The 17,120-nt window shown below is 50.4% G+C and overlaps 2 protein-coding genes across 2 annotated transcripts in view; one reads left to right on the top strand and one right to left on the bottom strand.

Annotated features, from left to right (window-relative positions):
* Nucleotides 1–7,691: 7,691 nt before the first annotated feature.
* LOC107296858 (solute carrier family 52, riboflavin transporter, member 2-like) lies at nt 7,692–13,751 on the bottom strand. The gene is made up of 4 exons (XM_015826212.1): nt 13,619–13,751; nt 11,740–12,604; nt 8,815–8,938; nt 7,692–7,904 (listed from the first exon to the last, which is right to left on the bottom strand). The coding sequence occupies exons 1-4, from the start codon at nt 13,749–13,751 to the stop codon at nt 7,692–7,694; spliced, it is 1,335 nt and encodes a 444-aa protein (XP_015681698.1).
* A 2,653-nt stretch (nt 13,752–16,404) lies between these two features.
* Nucleotides 16,405–17,120, top strand: part of FBXL6 (F-box and leucine rich repeat protein 6) — a 7,785-nt gene continuing 7,069 nt past the window's right edge. The window contains exon 1 of the mRNA XM_015826213.2: nt 16,405–16,412. Within this exon, the coding sequence (XP_015681699.1) occupies nt 16,405–16,412 (8 nt within the window). The remainder of the gene's footprint in view (nt 16,413–17,120) is intronic.

Here is a 17,120-nt window from a genome sequence, read left to right on the forward strand (position 1 = left end):
GCGGTGAATGCTCCAACGCTGGAAGTTTTTAAGAAGAGACTGGACAGCCGTTTGTCTGAAATGGTGTAGGGTTCCTGCCTGGGCAGGGGGTTGGACTCGATGACCTCCAAGGTCCCTTCCAACTTTATTATTATTATTATTATTATTATTATTATTATTATTATTATTATTATTATTATTATTATTATTATTATTATTATTATTATTATTAACCCCCGAGGGGCAGGGAAACATCACCCAATGGCTGAAAAAGGGAAGAAGCAGCCCAGGAATCCATGCATCAGAGAGCTGGGGGTCCGTCCTGGGAAGGCACGCCAGGAAGGGGCATCCAGCAGCAGAGGGGAGGCAGAGGCTGCTCCCATGGCTCCGTCCAGAGCCCCTCTCTCCTCTGAGGGCGGAAAGACGGAGGGCGGATGGACTGGACTTGAGCTCACTGGGCAGTCTTGCCCCGCCCTGCTGGATGAGGTGGGCAGAGGGGAGTGGGGTGGTACCTTGGCCCTGGGGGGGGATTTGCAGTTGGTTGGTCAAACACCTGGGAAGTCTGCTTGGGAATGCTTCTGCCTCATCCTGAAGGGGAGACTCGGGAGGGGAGGGGGTCCTCCAGGGCTCCCCGTTCTCAGCTCAGTTCTGCTCACCACCTTCATAAGCCAACCTAAAGGGTGGCTCCAGATGCGAGAAGGCTTGGAGAGGACACCACGCTGAGAGGATCCGGTAATACTGGTAGAAGAAAAAAAAAACACAAGCCCAAATCAGCCATCAACTTGAACAGTGGATGGTGCTCAGCTGTGATGATGATGATGATGATGATGATGATGATGATGATGATGATAATAATAATAATAATAATAATAATAATAATAATAATAATAATAATAATAATAATAATAATAATAATAATAATGTTGGAAGTCATCTAGTCCAACCCCCTGCTCAGGCAGGAAACCCTATACCATTTCGGACAAATGGCTGTCCAGTCTCTTCTTAAAAACTTCCAGTGTTGGAGCATTCACCGCTTCTGGAGGCAGGTAGTTCCACTGGTTAATTTTTCTAACTTTCGGGAAATCTCTCCTTAGTTCTAGGTGATAAGGCTATGTTCATGCACCTGGAGGGGGTTGGAAATTGCACGTGTCAGCACAGGACTAGAGAGATCAGATACGACAGGAAGCACGCGTGTGGACGTCAGCTGAACCTGAGCACGCAGCGTGATGCGCCAGCTGAAAAGGCCAAAGCGATGGTGAATTGCACAAACAGGAGCCTTGTGGCCAGATTCACTGGAGGTAATGCCAGCTGCACTGCGTTTAGGGTGCTGTGCCTATTTCTTGCACTGCATTTTAAAAAGCGGTGGAGGACCAGAGCCAGAGTAGAGCTACTAAGAGGAGGAGGGTCTGCAACCAAGCCCTGTAAGGATGTGAAAAGAGTTGGGCATATTTCATTTGGACTTCTTGCCTAGAGCAAAGGGGTTGGACTAGATGATCTCCAGGTACTCTACGCTTCCATGAGCTGTTTGAACCCTTCTTAAAATGTCTATCCTAGAACTGGGCACAGCTCTGAGGTGAGAGCAGAACTGTCATTTCCTGTGATTTGATCAGATCTGCAGATGACAGAAACTTGAGCAAGATAATAAACCGTATAGACCAGGTGTAGGCAAATAATTCTATTCTATATGTGATAAGCAGCCATGTAAATTGACATAATACATACATAAGCACCCCATATTGAATTCTATCAATGCTTTGCTAAAATCAAGATATGACTGTAGCCTTCCCATAATCTATTACAGAACAATAGTGTTCAGTATGTTTTTTCTTTTCTTTCTTTCTTTTTTTTCTTTCTTTCTTTCTTTCTTTCTTTCTTTTTCTTTCTTTCTTTTCTTTCTTTTCTTTCTTTCCTTCTTTCTTTTTCTTTCTCTCTCTCTCTCTTTCTTTCTCTTCCTTCCTTCCCTTATTTAAGTAGGTATGAGCCCAGTAGAGTTCTCTGAGGAAGGATGGGCTGAAAGAGTAACTGTCCCAAACTTACATCCACGGCTGAAGTGGACTAGAACCTTGGCTGGATTGACCTGGATGGACTGACTAGAATCCAGGACTGAGCGAGACAAGTTAGCCTGACAACATCCACACGGGCTTTTAGTAATGACAACACTGAAGGTGCCAAGAGGTGAATGGTTTTAAGATCTCCTCCAGATCCTTGCATCGTCATTTCTTTACATTAAAAAACTTTTTAAAAATCCAGTTTTTATTGTATTTTGATTGGCTTTTATGTTGTTCAGTTATGGAATTCTGATTTTTTTTCCCAGGTTGTGCCAAGCTATTTAATATCTAATTACACCGAACAAGAGATTTTGCTTCCTGAACACATTTGGGTGCATCTTGTAGATTTTTGGCTGCTAATTGCAAAAAACAACCTGTAATTTATCACGTACCATTTTTTTTAGAAATCTTCTTTTTACACAAAGGCCACGTATAGCCTTCGGTGCCTGCTGGCTCTTTGCCCATAGGAAAGAAGCATAAAAAAAGTTGGAACCGTTGCTGCGGCACTTTCCATACAGCAAGCAAACCGGAATATCTGGGGAGATTTAAAGGTTGTGGCTATCCTGCTTGGCATGCAGCTCGGATACACCAAGCCTGTTGTTACGTGTGCAAATGGGAAAACCGCTCAAGAGAGTCACGTTACATTAAAAAGAAATGGCCACTCCAAAAGTATTTGGTTCCAGGATGGAAAAATAGAATAGAACAAAACAGAACAGAATGTAGAGTAGAGTAGAGTAGAGTAGAATAGAATATAGAATAGAGTGGAATAGAATAGAATAAAATAGACTAAACTAGTCTAGACTAGAATATAGATTAGTCTAGACTAGAATATAGAATAGACTAGACTAGAATATAGAACAGAATAGAATAGAATAGAGGATAGAGATAGAGGATAAGATAGGATAAGATAGGATAAGATAATATAAGATAGAATAGAATAGAATAGAATAGAATAGAATAGAATAGAATATAGAATAGAGTGGAATAGAATAGAATAAAATAGACTAGACTAGTCTAGACTAGAATATAGAATAGAATAGAATAGAATAGAGGATAAGATAGAATAGAATAGAATAGAATAGAACAGAGCTGGAAGGTCTTCTAGTCCAGCCCCTTGCTCAAGCAGGAGATCCTATACCATCTCAGACAAGTGACTGTCTAGTCCAGGGGTAGGCCACCTTGGCTCTTTTATGACTCGTGGACTTCAACTCCCAGAATTCCTGAGCCAGCCATGCTGAGGGGAAAGGGAGAAGTTTCCATGCTGGCTCAGGAATTCTGGGAGTTGAAGTCCAGGAGTCATAAAAGAGTCAAGGTTGCCTACCCCTGGTCTAATCTATTTTTAAAAACCTCCAGTGATGGAACACCCACAATTTCTGGTGGCAAGGAGTTCCACTGGTTAATTGTTCTCATTGTCAGGAAGTTTCTCCTTAATTCCAGGTTGCTTCTCTCTTTGATCATTTTCCAATCATTGTTTCTCGTCCTTGTGTCTGGTGCTCTGGTGAGCATCCTGGCCCTTGCTGACTTGACAAAGGTATTTTTGCCTCCGCTTCACATAAAACTTGGGACTGATGTAACAAACTTGTGAAAACGATGAACAAGGAGGGCAAAAGTTTTCATTATTTGAGACAGGTTTTCCAAGAATAGGCGATGCCAAAATTAAGGAAGGCCTTTTTGTTGTCCACAGACCAGATAAATCATCAATGACAAAAGGTTGGAAGATCCATTAATGGGGCCAGAGAAAATTGCCTGGAAAGAGTTCCAGGATGTCCTTGAGAATTTTTGTGGCAACTACAGAGCATCAAACTACGTTCAGCTGCTTGACAAACTTCTTGCAGCCTACAAGACCACAAAGTGCAACGTGTCACTGAAGATTCATTTTTTGCATTCGTATCTGGACGTCTTTTCCTGAAAATCCAGGCGCGGTCAGTGATGGGCACGGTTTCACCAGGGCATTGCCACAGTGGAAAAAGAGTATCAGAGCAAGTGGAAGCCATCAATGCTGGTTTACTACTGCTAAACCCTGCAGGGAGATGCATCGGATACCGAGTATAAACGAAAACAAGCAGCGAAACGCTTTTGGCCCTGCTTGAGCTCGGAAACATTATGCAGTTAAATATATTGCAGTCATTAAAAGTTGATTTGTTATTTCTCAACGTTCCCACCTGATCAATCATTCTAAAATTACATTTGTGTTTGAAGGGGTCTATCCCAGGGGTAGGCAACCTTGGCTCTTTTATGACTCGTGGACTTCAACTCCCAGAATTCCTGAGCCAGCTGTGCTGGCTCAGGAATTCTGGGAGTTGAAGTCCACGAGTCATAAAAGAGCCAAGGTTGCCTACCCCTGGTCTATCCTAATCACCAAAAGTTTTTTCAGGAAGCAAAACTGTAGAAAAAAAATGGTTGCCCAGCGTTATGTTTGATGGCAGGTGAGGGGAACCGGTTCTACGCGAACAACCCGGCCCTCAATTTTCTACTTTTGAATATAATGCTTTGCATTGTGTGTGTGAACTGCAGGCCTCCGACGGCTGCCTTGGCTCAGCTCCAATTGTCTCGAAAAAAGGAAAAAAAATGCAGATCACACTACTAGATCCTTTTCTTGGCCCATCCTTGCGGGGCTCCAAGAGGCCCCGGGCTCCCCCTCTGCTGCGGGTCCAGCTGAGCTGGCAGCACAGCCCTGGAGCCGAAGACCGGATCACCCAGGGAAGGGGCAGGGCTGGCACCGTCCGCCCAGCCCTTTGGTGTCCGAGGGGCCGTGCAACGCCACGGGGCAGTGTCTTTCCTCATGCAAAATCCCACAGCAGGCGGGCGGCCGTTGAAGAGGCCGGCTGTTTTGGGCACCAGAGAGCAAGGGGATTACACCGTCCTGGCATGAAGCAAATCTTTTAAAAGTGCTGTGAAAGGGAAGCTGATTTGGAGCCACTAACTGGAGCAGAACCAAGCAAGAAGAGGGGCGAGGGAGGGAGGGAGGGGTCTGCCCCCTGGGCTCTCCCCCTCCCCTCCGGATTTCTAGGCGATAATGAAGCCCAAGTGCAGAAGCTGGGCAGCAGTTTTCTCCCCACCCAAAGATGGAGGGCAGGCTTAGTGGGAGCTGAGGAAATGTCAGCTGGCCCCACATCCACCCCCCCTCCTCCTCCCAGGAAGGGTGAAGTGCTGAAGGGGGGCAGGAGGCGAGAACGGGGGCGGTTTGCCCCATCCATTGGAGGCTGCATCCTGCAAAAAAGAAGGCTGATCCCAGAGCCTGTGGAGATTCTCCAGGACTTCTGATCTGTGTGTGTGTGGGTTGGTGGGTGTAGGGGGAGCAGTGGACTTCCAGAAACCTGACCACCCAGGTAGCCAAGGAGGGCCAATTCCCCCTCCCAACCCTGGCAAAGGAGCCACTTTGTGGGTCCCAGCGGAGGAACGGGGGGGGGGGACACAATTACTCTCTCGAAAGCAATCTTTGGTTTTAATTACAAAGTTTAATCCTGTTCCCAAAAATATACAAAGAAGAAAAGGTACAAAAATATACGTACAAGAAAAAAATGCGTAGGAAAAACATTTTTTAAAAGGAAAAGGCGCCAGAGGGGGCAGCCCTGGCTTCTCTCTGGATCCAGGCGTTCTTGGGGGGGGAGGGGAAGGAGGGAGGGGGGAACCTACTGGCCTGGCCTTGTGATGCACCTGGGGTGCAACGTGGAGAGTTTGTAAGACTGCTGGGTCAGCCTCTGTGGGGAGCCGGGTCACCCCCAGAACCAGCTCACAAACACTACACAGTCCTCAACTTACAAACCGTCGCTAAGTGAAGTTCCAACAAACATAATTATAATAATAAAGTTGGAAGGGACCTCGGAGGTCATCTAGTCCAACCCCCCTGCTCAGGCAGGGAACCCTATAGTATACACCTGTGGCAATGTCATTTCCCCCCGCCCCTTTTATATTGACCCAAATGCATTCAAGACAGTTTTCATCATTGTTGCGCTCTATTTCGGTAGAGATGTAATTATTTCTTATATAGAGAGAAACTCCACCTCCTCTTTTATTTGGGCTGTTTCTTTTAAGTAATTTAAATCCCTCTAGCTGTGTGTTCCATCCCACCATGTTTCCGTAATGGCAACAATATCATACGTGCCCTCATCAACCTGAATTTCTAGCTCACTCTGTTCGCTGTTCCTACGTGCGGGTGCTTATAACCCGGATTCAGGATTCCGACGGACAGGATCTTGGCAGTGAGGAAGATTTAGAGATCGTCCTCAGCTTACAAAGATTCGCTTAGTGACCTCTTGAAGTCACAATGGCACTAGAAAAAGGGGCTGTTTTTCACACTTAGCGACCATTGTGGCCTCCCCTTTTGGTCACGTGATCAAAATTCAGAGTCTCGGCAACCGGCTCGCATTTATGATGGTCGCAGCATCCCAGAGGGGTCACGGGATCCCCTTTTGCGACCTTCTGACGAGCAAAGTCAAAGGGGAAGCCGAATTCACTTAACAACTGCGTTACTAATTTAACAGCGGTGGCAAGGAAGGTCGTAAAATGAAGCAAAACTCACTTCAGAACTGTCTCGCTTAGTAACGGAAATCTGGGGCTCAGTTGGAGTTGTAAGTTGAGGATGACCTGTACAACCATTTACAGAATCCCACAACATTCAGTTTTGCCAGAAATCAGAATTTAGGCCTATAGTTTTCAGCAAAACCGCGCCTGTAGCAAACCCTTGGTTCGCTTAATAGCAACAGACCTTAGACTTATATCCCGCTTCACAGGGCCTTTTACAGCCCCTCTCTGAGCGGTCTACAGAGTCAGCCTATTTGCCCCCAACAATCTGGGTCCTCATTTTACCGACCTCGGAAGGACGGAAGGATGAGTCAACCTGGAGCCGGTTAGGATCGAACTGCCGACAGTCAGCAGAGTCAGCCTGCAATGTTGCCTTCCAACCACCGGGCCACCGTAGCTCATTAGCACGCCTACAATGATTCGTTTAACAACTGCCACCAAAAAATGGGCTGGTCAGGGACCGATCCTCTTTACAACCGTCACGAGTTACATTGTGATGGGAAGGCTCCATTACGGTCGTAACTGGAGGATCTCACCTACGCTCCACCCAGAAGCACCAGCCTGCTCCCAGCACTGGCAACAGGCCAAAGCCAGCCAAGGGCCGAGCAGAACCCGGTCCGGGTCCAGCCGGCTCCTGCTCCACCTTCAGGGGCCAGCAGCCCCCCCCCAAGGGGCTAAGGCACCCATCCTGATGGTGCTGGGAACTCCTGGGGCAGCCAGCTTGGCCTGGGGCAGGGGTAGGCAACCTTGGATCTTTTATGACTCGTGGACTTCAACTCCCAGAATTCCTGAGCCAGCCATGCTGGCTCAGGAATTCTGGGAGTTGAAGTCCACGAGTCATAAAAGAGCCAAGGTTGCCACTGGGATGAGGTAGCTCCGTCCAAGAGCCACGGAAGGGCCCAGATGCCCGGAGAAGCCCTGGATCATCTGAGACGCTCGATCCAAAAAGGGGAGCCATGGAGGAAGGCCCACTTGCCCCCCCAGCTGCACGGAGGGCAGAGGGTCCGCTTCCCCAGGAGCGCCACCCCGGGACGGATGCCGAGCGGGCCCTCTGCCCAGGCACCATGGCAAACAGTTCTTGGAGGCAGAGCTGCAGGGTCTTCACCCCCCCTGGGGTCTCTGCCTGGCACCGGCCACCACTCACGCCCTGCAGTTGTCCACGCAGTCCTGTCCGCGCTGGAAGAGGCGGTAGACGCTGGTCGGGGGGAACATGGCTAAGGCCCCCAGCAGCGAGCCTGCCTGGATGACGGCCCCGCACCAGAGGAGGGCCGCGTGGCCGGCCTCGTGCAGCAGGCTGCCGATGACCACCTTTAGGTAGGAGAAGAGGCCGGAGAAGAAGATCCAGGCCAGCACCTGGACAGGGGGAGAGACGGCGTTGGTATCCGAGGACAGATCATTTTAATAGTCACAATTTACTGAGTTTAAACATGCTCGGGAAAAGCACACGCCTGTCACCTGACATACATACATACATACATACATACATACATACATACATACATGCATACAGTCACAGAAAGAGTAGTGGAAGCTGGGAACCAGTGTCCTGCGGAGACAGTGATGGTCAGTCAACAGGAACTGAGTTCAAACACATTTGGGATAAATGCAGGTCCATCATCCAACATCCATACAGAAATCATTATTATTTAATTATTATTGTTGGTCGCCCATCTGACCGCAAGAAATAAATGAGAATTTAAAAAATAAAAACTGATAATTGAAAATAATAGCTAAATTAAAAAGAAAACAAAAACGATCAAACCATAGTTGCTGGGCCACCGGGTCTTTCTCTGCCACAGTTTTCTACGTTTCTTGTAAGGGTGCCCCCCCTTACAAGCTCTGATTCCTGGGGGGGATCCAAGTCCAAGCCTCCCTTCGCCCCCCCCCCCGAGACTCTTGGGGCGATTTGCACCAATCAGTATTGTCCAGCCTCCCTTACAGGGTTGTTGTTGTTGTTTTTGGCAAGACACAGAAAGGAAGATCTTGAATGACGTGAACCCGGGAGTTTTACGGCAGCTTTACTGCCGGGCTGCCTTCCGTCTTCACAACAACTCTGCAAGGGAGGCCAGCTGGTTCTGCAGCCGCCCCGTCAGCTTCAGGGTCGAAGGGCGTGGGTGGGGAGGGGTCCTGCTTTGTGTGCCATTTGGCCCAAGTGGCTCCCTCCTCGCTGGAAAAGGAGGACTCGGAGAGGAAGGGCCTGGGGGGGAGGGCAAGAGGAAGACTGTGGGGCTGTTCCCCCCCATCCTTGGTGCACCCCACTCACCACAAGAACGACCCCCAGGTGGCTGTCATACAGTGGGGGGCAGGGGCTGAGGGCCGCCAGCACCATCAGGTAGACCCCAAAGACGCATCCGGCAGCCGAGATGGCGCTCAGGGCCAGGGATGACCTGGAAGAGGGAGAGAGAAGGGGGGGCTATGGAAGTAGTAGGTTGTGGTCTACTTTGTCAAATGCCTTACTGAAGTCCAAGTAAATTATATCCACAGCATTCCTCTGGTCCATTAATTTTGTCACTTGGTTAAAGAATGCAATAAGATTTGTCTGGCATGATCTGTTTTTGACAAACCCGTGTTGGCTTTTGGTAATGGCTTTGTTTGCCTCTAGGTGTTCATTGCTTGATTATCTTTTCCAAGATCTTCCCAGGTATTGAAGTCAGGCTGATAGGTCTGTAGTTTCCTGGATCCATTTCCCCCCCCCTTTTTTTGAAGATGGGAATTATATCAGCTCTTTTCCAGTCCTCTGGTAGTTCCCCAGTGCTCCAGGATCTTTGAAAAATATAGTTCAGTGGTTCTGAGATCACATCTGCCAGTTCCTTGAGAACCCTCGGGTGTAATCCATCTGGTCCTGGTGATTTGAACTCGTCTAGGCTGGACAGGTGCTCACTTACCATTTTCTTGCCTATCTTAATGTGTTTCTATTCTGTTTTCTAATGGCACTATTTTTGATAGGTTGGGCTGTTTTTTCCCTTTGTGTAAAGACAGATGCAAAAAACGAGTTAAATAGTTCTGCTTTCTCCCTATTGTTAGTCACCTTCTTACCACTTTCCCCCACTAATGGACCAATCGTTTCCTTCACTTTTTTCTTGTTTTTTACATGTTGAAAGCAGCTTTTTTTTTGTTATTTCTGACTTTGGTCACAAGCCTTAGTTCATTTTGAGCTTTAGCTTTCCTCACTTCATCTTTGCAGGCTCAGGCTATTTGCTGATATTCTGCCTTAGTTATGTGTCCCTCTTTCCACTTTCTATACTTGTCCTTTTTATCTTTCAATTTATCAGGGAGTTCTTTATGCAGCCATGCTGGTTTCTTTTGAGAGCTATTTTTCTTCTTTGTTGGTATTGTGCTAGACTGGGCTTTTATAATCTCACTTTTTAAAATTTCCCAAGCTTCTTGAGTTGTTTTCCCCTTGAGGATGCTCATCCATGGAATCCTTCCCAAGGTCTCTCTAAGTTTATTAAAATTAGCTCTCTTAAAGTCCAAGACTCTAGTTTGACTATGTTCTATCACTTATGCTTGCACAATGTTGAATTCCAATATTGCATGATCACTCCCTCCCAAGGTTCCTGTGGCTTCAACACCTTCTATCGTTTCATCTTTGTTAGTGAAGATTAGATCCAATATGACTAATCCCCTAGTTCCCTTCTCTACTTTTTGGGAGACAAAGTTGTCCGCTAGGTTTATCAGGAATCTGTTTGATCTTCCACTCGGTGCAGAGTTTGTCTCCCAGTTGATGTCAGGGTAATTAAAGTCCCCCATTACTATTGTGATGTGCTTCCTACATACCTTAGTTAGCTGACCAGCTAACTATTTCCTCTGTTTGGTTGGGTGGCCTATAGTATTCACCTCTGGCAATATCATTCTCCCCCCCTTTTATATTGACCCAAATGCATTTCATCATTGTTGTGCTCTATTTCTGTAGAGATGTAGTTATTTCTTACTTATAGAACAACTCCACCTCCTCCTTTATTTGGTCTGTTTCTTTTAAACAATTTTAATCCCTCTAGCTGTGTGTTCCATTTGTGGGTTTCATCCCACCACGTTTCCGTAATGGCAACAATATCACATCTGCCCTCATTTACCTGAATTTCTAGTTCACCCTGTTTACTGTTCATGCTCTGTGCATTGGTGTATAAACATTTGAGTCCTTTATGACTGACCCTGTGTTTACTTTCTATATAACCTGTGTGGTGCCTGAGTTCCCCTATTTTCTTACCATCTATTTGGTTAGTGCACTTTGTGTGACACTAGCTATTAAAAGCTTGATTTTGCTTGACAGCAAGGTTGATATTCTTGCCCACACACACATCTATATTACATGCACTAATAGCCCTATAGTTTTTAGATTGTCGGGGACAGGGATGTTCTGTATCACTGTCCCCGTTGTTTAGTTTAAATATTCCTCCAGTAACTCAGTTTAAATATTCCTCCAGTAACTCAGTCTCTTTCTTTGATGGATGCAAACCATCTCTTTTGTATATTTTTTCATTGGACCAGCTACAGACATTGTAACTCATATAACCAAAGCCTTCCCCTTTACACCACTCCTTTAGCCACATATTGAATTCTGCTACACGCTGACCTTTTCCATTTTGCTCCTTATGCACTGGTAAAACCTCTGAAAAAGTAAGCCTACAGCCTATCCTGCTAAGTTCCTGCCCCAAGCTCTGGAAATCAATCTGCACAGAGAGTACATCTTTTTGGGACAGATCGTTAGTGCCAAGATGTACAATAGCCTCCACATCACAGTCCTTGCTGGCCTTCTTGACTATTTTAGAAATACGCTTCTTGTCCCTACTGGTAGTAGCACCTGGAAAACACCTGACCTCTTTCGAAACCTCTGTGCCCTTTCCTAAATTTACATCCCTTATAATTGAATCACCAACCAGAAGGTGGCTTCTCTTTTTGGGTGCCTTTCTGTTCTTGCATGACTGATGTGTGATACCTGATTCGCACTTCTCCCTGTTGAAAACAAGTTCTTCATCTCGGACCACGATCCCCTGCTCATTTGAGTTATCATCACAAATACCTTTACCTGTTGGGCACTACCTGTGTCCCCCACTGCAGCTGCCTCTCAGATTCCCACCGTACCTGCCACCAAGGCCTCAGGGGCTCTTCTAATTCTAGAAACCCCTGGAGCCAGGAGGGGAGAGACCAGGGGGCCCCTTCCCCACCCCGGACCCCCTCCAGCACTTACCGACACAGGAGGAACATGGCGATGAAGCAGGCTACGGGGTTGGCAATGTTGCTGAAGACCACCGAGAGATGGTAGGCAGTGTTGCCGTAGGGCAGGCAGGAGTAGGTCTGCACCGAAGGCAGCACCCCGTTGGTCAGGGCATTGGAGACCCCCAGGAGCACCAGCAGGTAGATGTTCCTCCCTGTCCAGAAGGTCTGTGGGGAGGCAGAGTCCCTGCTGAGGGAGGCCTCGGCAGCGTCGTCGTGCAAGGCGGGGTCGCTGTTGTCACGCAAGGGGTAGGCCTCCTCTGTGTCCGTCCGCTCTTCGGGAGGGGTCCTCTCTTCTGGGGTGCCCTGGCGCCTGTGCCAGACGACCAGAGCCAGGAAGGCGAGGGCAGAGGCCGCCAGCAGGGCCACCAGCAGCCCAAAGTAGGTGCCGGCAGAGAAGTTCTCCTCCAGGTAGCGTGACCGCGAAGCATTCTGCCGGGTGTCGTTGAGGCACTCCAGCTGCCCCACGCCCTGCCCCAGAGCCAGCACGCAGGGCAGGAGGGCGCTCAGCCCCTGGCCGACGAAGAAGGTGCGGATGAAGAGCGGGGGGAACTGGTACATGAAGGGCAGGAAGGAGACGTTGGAGGTGCAGCAGGCCAGGGCCAGCAGGAACGTCAGCGCCAAGAAGGCCACACTGCGGGGCTCCCCGGCCACCACAGCGGTGCGGTCCCACAAGAGGGCGAGGAAGAGCGCCGTGACCGTGGCCAAGGCCTGGATGGCGTGGATCAGCCACTGCTCCTTCAGCCTCTTGGGGGCAAAGTGGTGGACCAGGGTCACGCTCACCGGGCCGATGTTCCCCAGGGCGATGAGGACAGAGAGGTAGGCGGGAAGGTTCCAGCCTGCAGGATGAGAAGTGGGAACGGTGCCAACCCAGGTGCCCGGCAGTTTCTCGCCAAGGGTGGCTCTGCCCGCCTGGTAGCCAGGTGCACCAGTTCTGCTGAGTGGGGGATTCTGGGAGTTGAAGCCCACAAGTCTTAAAGTTGCCAAGGCTAACATTCCTTGTATAGGATCTCCTTCTTGAGCAGGGGGTTGGACCAGAAGACCTCCAAGATCCCTTCCAACTGTTTGTTCTGTTCTGTTCTGTTCTGTTCTGTTCTATTTTCTGTTCTTTCTCTATTCTCTATTCCAGAGGTCTCCAACCTTTTTGATTTGGTGGCCCGGAAAAGGAGGCAGGCACCACTATGTGCACGCATACACACGGGATTCATGCGTGTGCGTGCAAAAATGAGCCCAATGTGTGCACACAAATGGCCGCACACGAGCACATGCGCACACGCAAATGGCAGCAAGCAGATGCGCACACGCAAATGGCTGCATGTGAGTGCATGTGCACATGCAAACAGGGCTGCGCAGGCGCAAGTGCTGCAAATGGGATGGCGCTAGCGCCGGCGGGACACTACGGCAGCACTAGCGCTGATGGGACGCTCGGGGCGGGGTAGTGCTAGTGCCAGTGGGACGCTTGGGGTGGTGCTAGCGTGTGTGTGGGGGTAAGTGCACGCATGTATGTGTGTGCACTGGCTATCCCTTCACGTGGCCAAGTGGCCATGACCCGGTGGTGGGCCCACAGGTCGGGAACCCCTGCTGTATTCCATTCCATTCTTCACTGTCCTGTCCTGTCCTGAACAGCCCAGCAGTTCTTTTGGGGGGCAGTCCAGAGCAACTGGCTGGGCATTTCCCCCCCAGTTCTCCCCAGCAAAGCTTTTCTCTCCCCCCCCAGGAAGCCATACTGCTGCATCCCTTCCCCAGCAGACCCTCCCCCTCCTGCTTCCCTGGATGGCACCAGGCAGCTGCCCCCCCTCCCATTGCCCCCTGCCAGGCAAACAGGCTCTTTGCCCTGGGAGACCCTCACCCACCTTCTGGCAGCTTCTTCACCACCACCGGAAGCTCCACCCAGAGGGAGTTCACGGAGACCCAGGAGCCCATCCCAAAGAGGGCCACCAGCACGTGGGGAAGGATGGCCGGGCTGCGGAGGGAGGCCGACGACATCTTGGCGGCCTGCAGAGAGAGGAAGTCACCAAGGCCGCACTTTGTCTCCGGCTGCCGCGATTGCAGGGCCTGTGAATGCCCACCTCCCCGGCCCCACCGGACCCCCCTCCGCCTACAACTCTAACTCTGTGGGGCAGGACCAGAAGTTGCTTTCCTTAGGCCAGGGGTCTCCAACCGTGGCAACTTAAAGACCTTGTGGACTTCGACTCCCAGAATTCCCCAGCCAGCACGGAGTCCTGGGAGTTGAAGTCCTGGTGGTTGTGAAGCTTCCGTGGCTGGCTGAGGAATTCTGGGAGTTGAAGTCCACAAGTGTGACAGCTGCCAAGTCTGGAGAGCCCTGCCTTAGGCTTCAGAAAGCACAGGCAAGGCTCCCTCAGAGAACAGCCCCACGTCGTGGGGGGAGATGTGGAGGGCGCTGCTGCTCCTGGACCCCCTTCCCACAAGGCCGAGCTTGGAGACCGAAATCAGGACTCTACCACGGGGCAGTGGGAGATAGTCAGAGGGCAAAAAATGGCTCCGTGCACAAATGAGCAGATAAAGGAGAATCTCTGTAGCTCAGGGTTGAATTGGAGGTCCTGGGTGCCCTCTGAGCTGGGTGGTTTTCCTGCAGACGTTTCATTACCCAACTAGGGAACATCATCAGTGTTAGAAGGGAGTGGGGTTCATGGAGAAGAGGAGGAGGAGGAGGAGGAGGAGGAGGGGGAGGAGGACTGTGGGGTCCTGGGTGCTTTCTGAGCTGGGTGGTTTTCCTGCAGACGTTTCATTACGCAATTAGGGAACATCATCAGTGTTAGAAGGGAGTGGGGTTCATGGAGAGGAGGAAGAGGAGGAGGGGGGGGAGGAGGAGGAGGACTGTGGGGTCCCTGGTGCTCTCTGAGCTTGGTAGTTTTCCTGCAGACGTTTCATTACCCAGCTAGGTAACACCATCAGTGCTAGAAAGGAGTGAGGTTTCGGGAGAGGGGGAGGACTGTAGGGTCCTTGTTGCTGTCCCAGCTAGGTGACATCATCAGTGCTAGGAGGGAGTGGGGTTTGCAGAGAAGAGGAGAACCGTGGGGTCCCTGGTGCTCTCTGAACTTGCTTGTTTTCTTGCAGACATTTCATGACCCAACTAGGGAACACCATCAGTGCCAGAAGGTCCAAACCCCGCTACCTCCTAGCACTGATGAAGTTCCCCACATGAGTCATAAAATGTCTGCAAGAGCTCAGGGAGCACCACGGACTCCAACACACACACACACGGAGCAGAGACTCTGCTTGGGCTGAGCCGAGGACTCTTCCGTTCAGTCCGGGAGCCCTTTGCCCCCCCCCGCCCGTCTGAGGCTGCAGCCCTTTGCTGAACCTGCAGCCCCTTTTTAAAACTGCAAGCCCCGGAAGGCAGCTGGGCCTCTGGCGTCCGCGGGGCAGTTAAGCCAAGTGGGGCAGGAGGGTGAGCAGCCCTCCAGCTCTTCTGACTCTGAGCAAGAGCTCAAGAGGAGGAGGAGGAAGAGGAAGGCTTGGCGTGACTCAGAGTGCCTTGGGGGGGGGTTGAGAGGTGAGGAGGGCTGAGGAGGGGCTTCTTTGCTGGGGGAGGGCGGAATAGAAGCTGAACTGAGCAAAGAAACTGCCAAAACGGAGACTTTGGGACCCCTGAGGCCAGTCAGGAGCAGAGACATAAAGGGGGAGGAGGGGGGGGCAGAGGGAGGCAGAGGAGCCCCCCCCGGAACGACACCCCTCTTACCCGGCCTGAAGGCTGATCCTCTTTCTGGAGTCAGTCAGTCAGTCGGCAGCTTCCTGAACGGTTGGCATTCCAGGCAGGAAACTGGCATGAACGGTTGGCATTCCAGGCAGGAAACTGGCATGGGCTTGCCCAGACAGCTTTGGAGAAGAAAAATGCCAGGTGCTATCTCCTGCCAAGGACACCCCACAGCACCCCCCCCCAAAGCCTTGCGCTCTGCTTGTCTCCTGCTTAGCCCTCTAAGGCAGTGGTTCTCAACCTTTTTAATGCCGCGACCCCAACCGGTCGTAAGTCGAGGACTAAACCGGTCGTAAGTCGAGGACTAAACCGGTCATAAGTCGAGGACTACCCAACCGGTCCTAAGTCGAGGACTTTCCCTGCCCGGGAGCGCCGCGCATGCGTGGTTCCGCCCCCTGTGCCGGCCGAGGCGTAGCTGGTAAGCGGCAGAGACGGAGCAGGCCGACCACCAGCTGGCCCAGCCCAAGGGAGGTAAGGCACCCGCCGGAAAAGGGGGAAAAATGGCAGACAAAAAAAATGGCGGACAGCCTTGTTTGGTGACCCCCGTGAAATGGTCGCTCGACCCCAAATGGGGTCCCGACCCACAGGTTGAGAACCGCTGCTCTAAGGAGATCAGAGGGGGCTTCAAACTCCGGCTGGGCTGGTGGCACAGAGGGACACCTTCCACGGCTCCTGCCGCTCGGGCGCCAAAGCTTAAAACCGCAGTCTGCCTACCTTCGACCTCTTGTTAGGAAGTTTGGAAAAACTCTTTCGGGTTACGGAGAGCCCAACGAGCGACAGGGCAGCCGAAACCGGCCCTCCGGCCTTCCCGTTGCTCGCTCTGGGTGTTCGAAAGTCAGCTGAGGATGCTGATCGGGTGATTTTTTAAAAAAAAGTTAACTCTCTTTTATGCCAAGTGGGATGGATTCAGCAATATCAGGGATGGTTCCGTGAAATTTTCTCAGCAACCATTCAGCAGTAATTTCCATGCCTGTCTGGCTTTGGAACTGGTGATTGCTCTTCCAAGCACAAACCGGGATGGGCCCTGCTTAGCTTCTGAGCCTGAAGGAAGACACACACATACACACCCCAGCCTGCGGAGATCACTGCTTGGGTGGCCCTGGTGTGCTTAGATCAGGAAGTGGGAAGAGGAACACATTTTCTCACTTCCCGTCTTCCCTCCAATGATATTGGACGGCTAATGAGCGGATTCAGGAATTAGGGCCTCAGGGTCACAAGGGTGACGCTTGTGGGGGCATCTGGATATTAAGCAAGTCCTGAGATTGCAGGATTCTGTTTTTTTGAGCAAAGGGGAGAGTGACTTTTCCACACTCAGCAGATACATTGTAGTATCACTTCTTACCTCCATTATATTGACTAGTCCAGGGATAGGCAACCTGGGCTCTTTTATGACTCGTGGACTTCAACTCCCAGAATTCCTGAGCCAGAGATGGCTCAGCTTGGAAACCTCTCCCTTTCCCCGTCAGCATGGCTGGCTCAGGAATTCTGGGAGTTGAAGTCCACGAGTCATGAGGGGGCCATAGTTCCCTCATGCTGGCTCAGGAATTCTGGGAGTTGAAGTCCATGAGTCATGAGGGGGCCATAGTTTTCCCCATGCTGGCTCAGGAATTCTGGGAGTTGAAGTCCACGAGTCATGA

This window comes from Protobothrops mucrosquamatus, unplaced genomic scaffold (assembly GCF_001527695.2).
Source record: "Protobothrops mucrosquamatus isolate PMUCROS unplaced genomic scaffold, P.Mucros_1.0 scaffold3008, whole genome shotgun sequence".
Classification (NCBI taxonomy): domain Eukaryota; kingdom Metazoa; phylum Chordata; class Lepidosauria; order Squamata; family Viperidae; genus Protobothrops; species Protobothrops mucrosquamatus.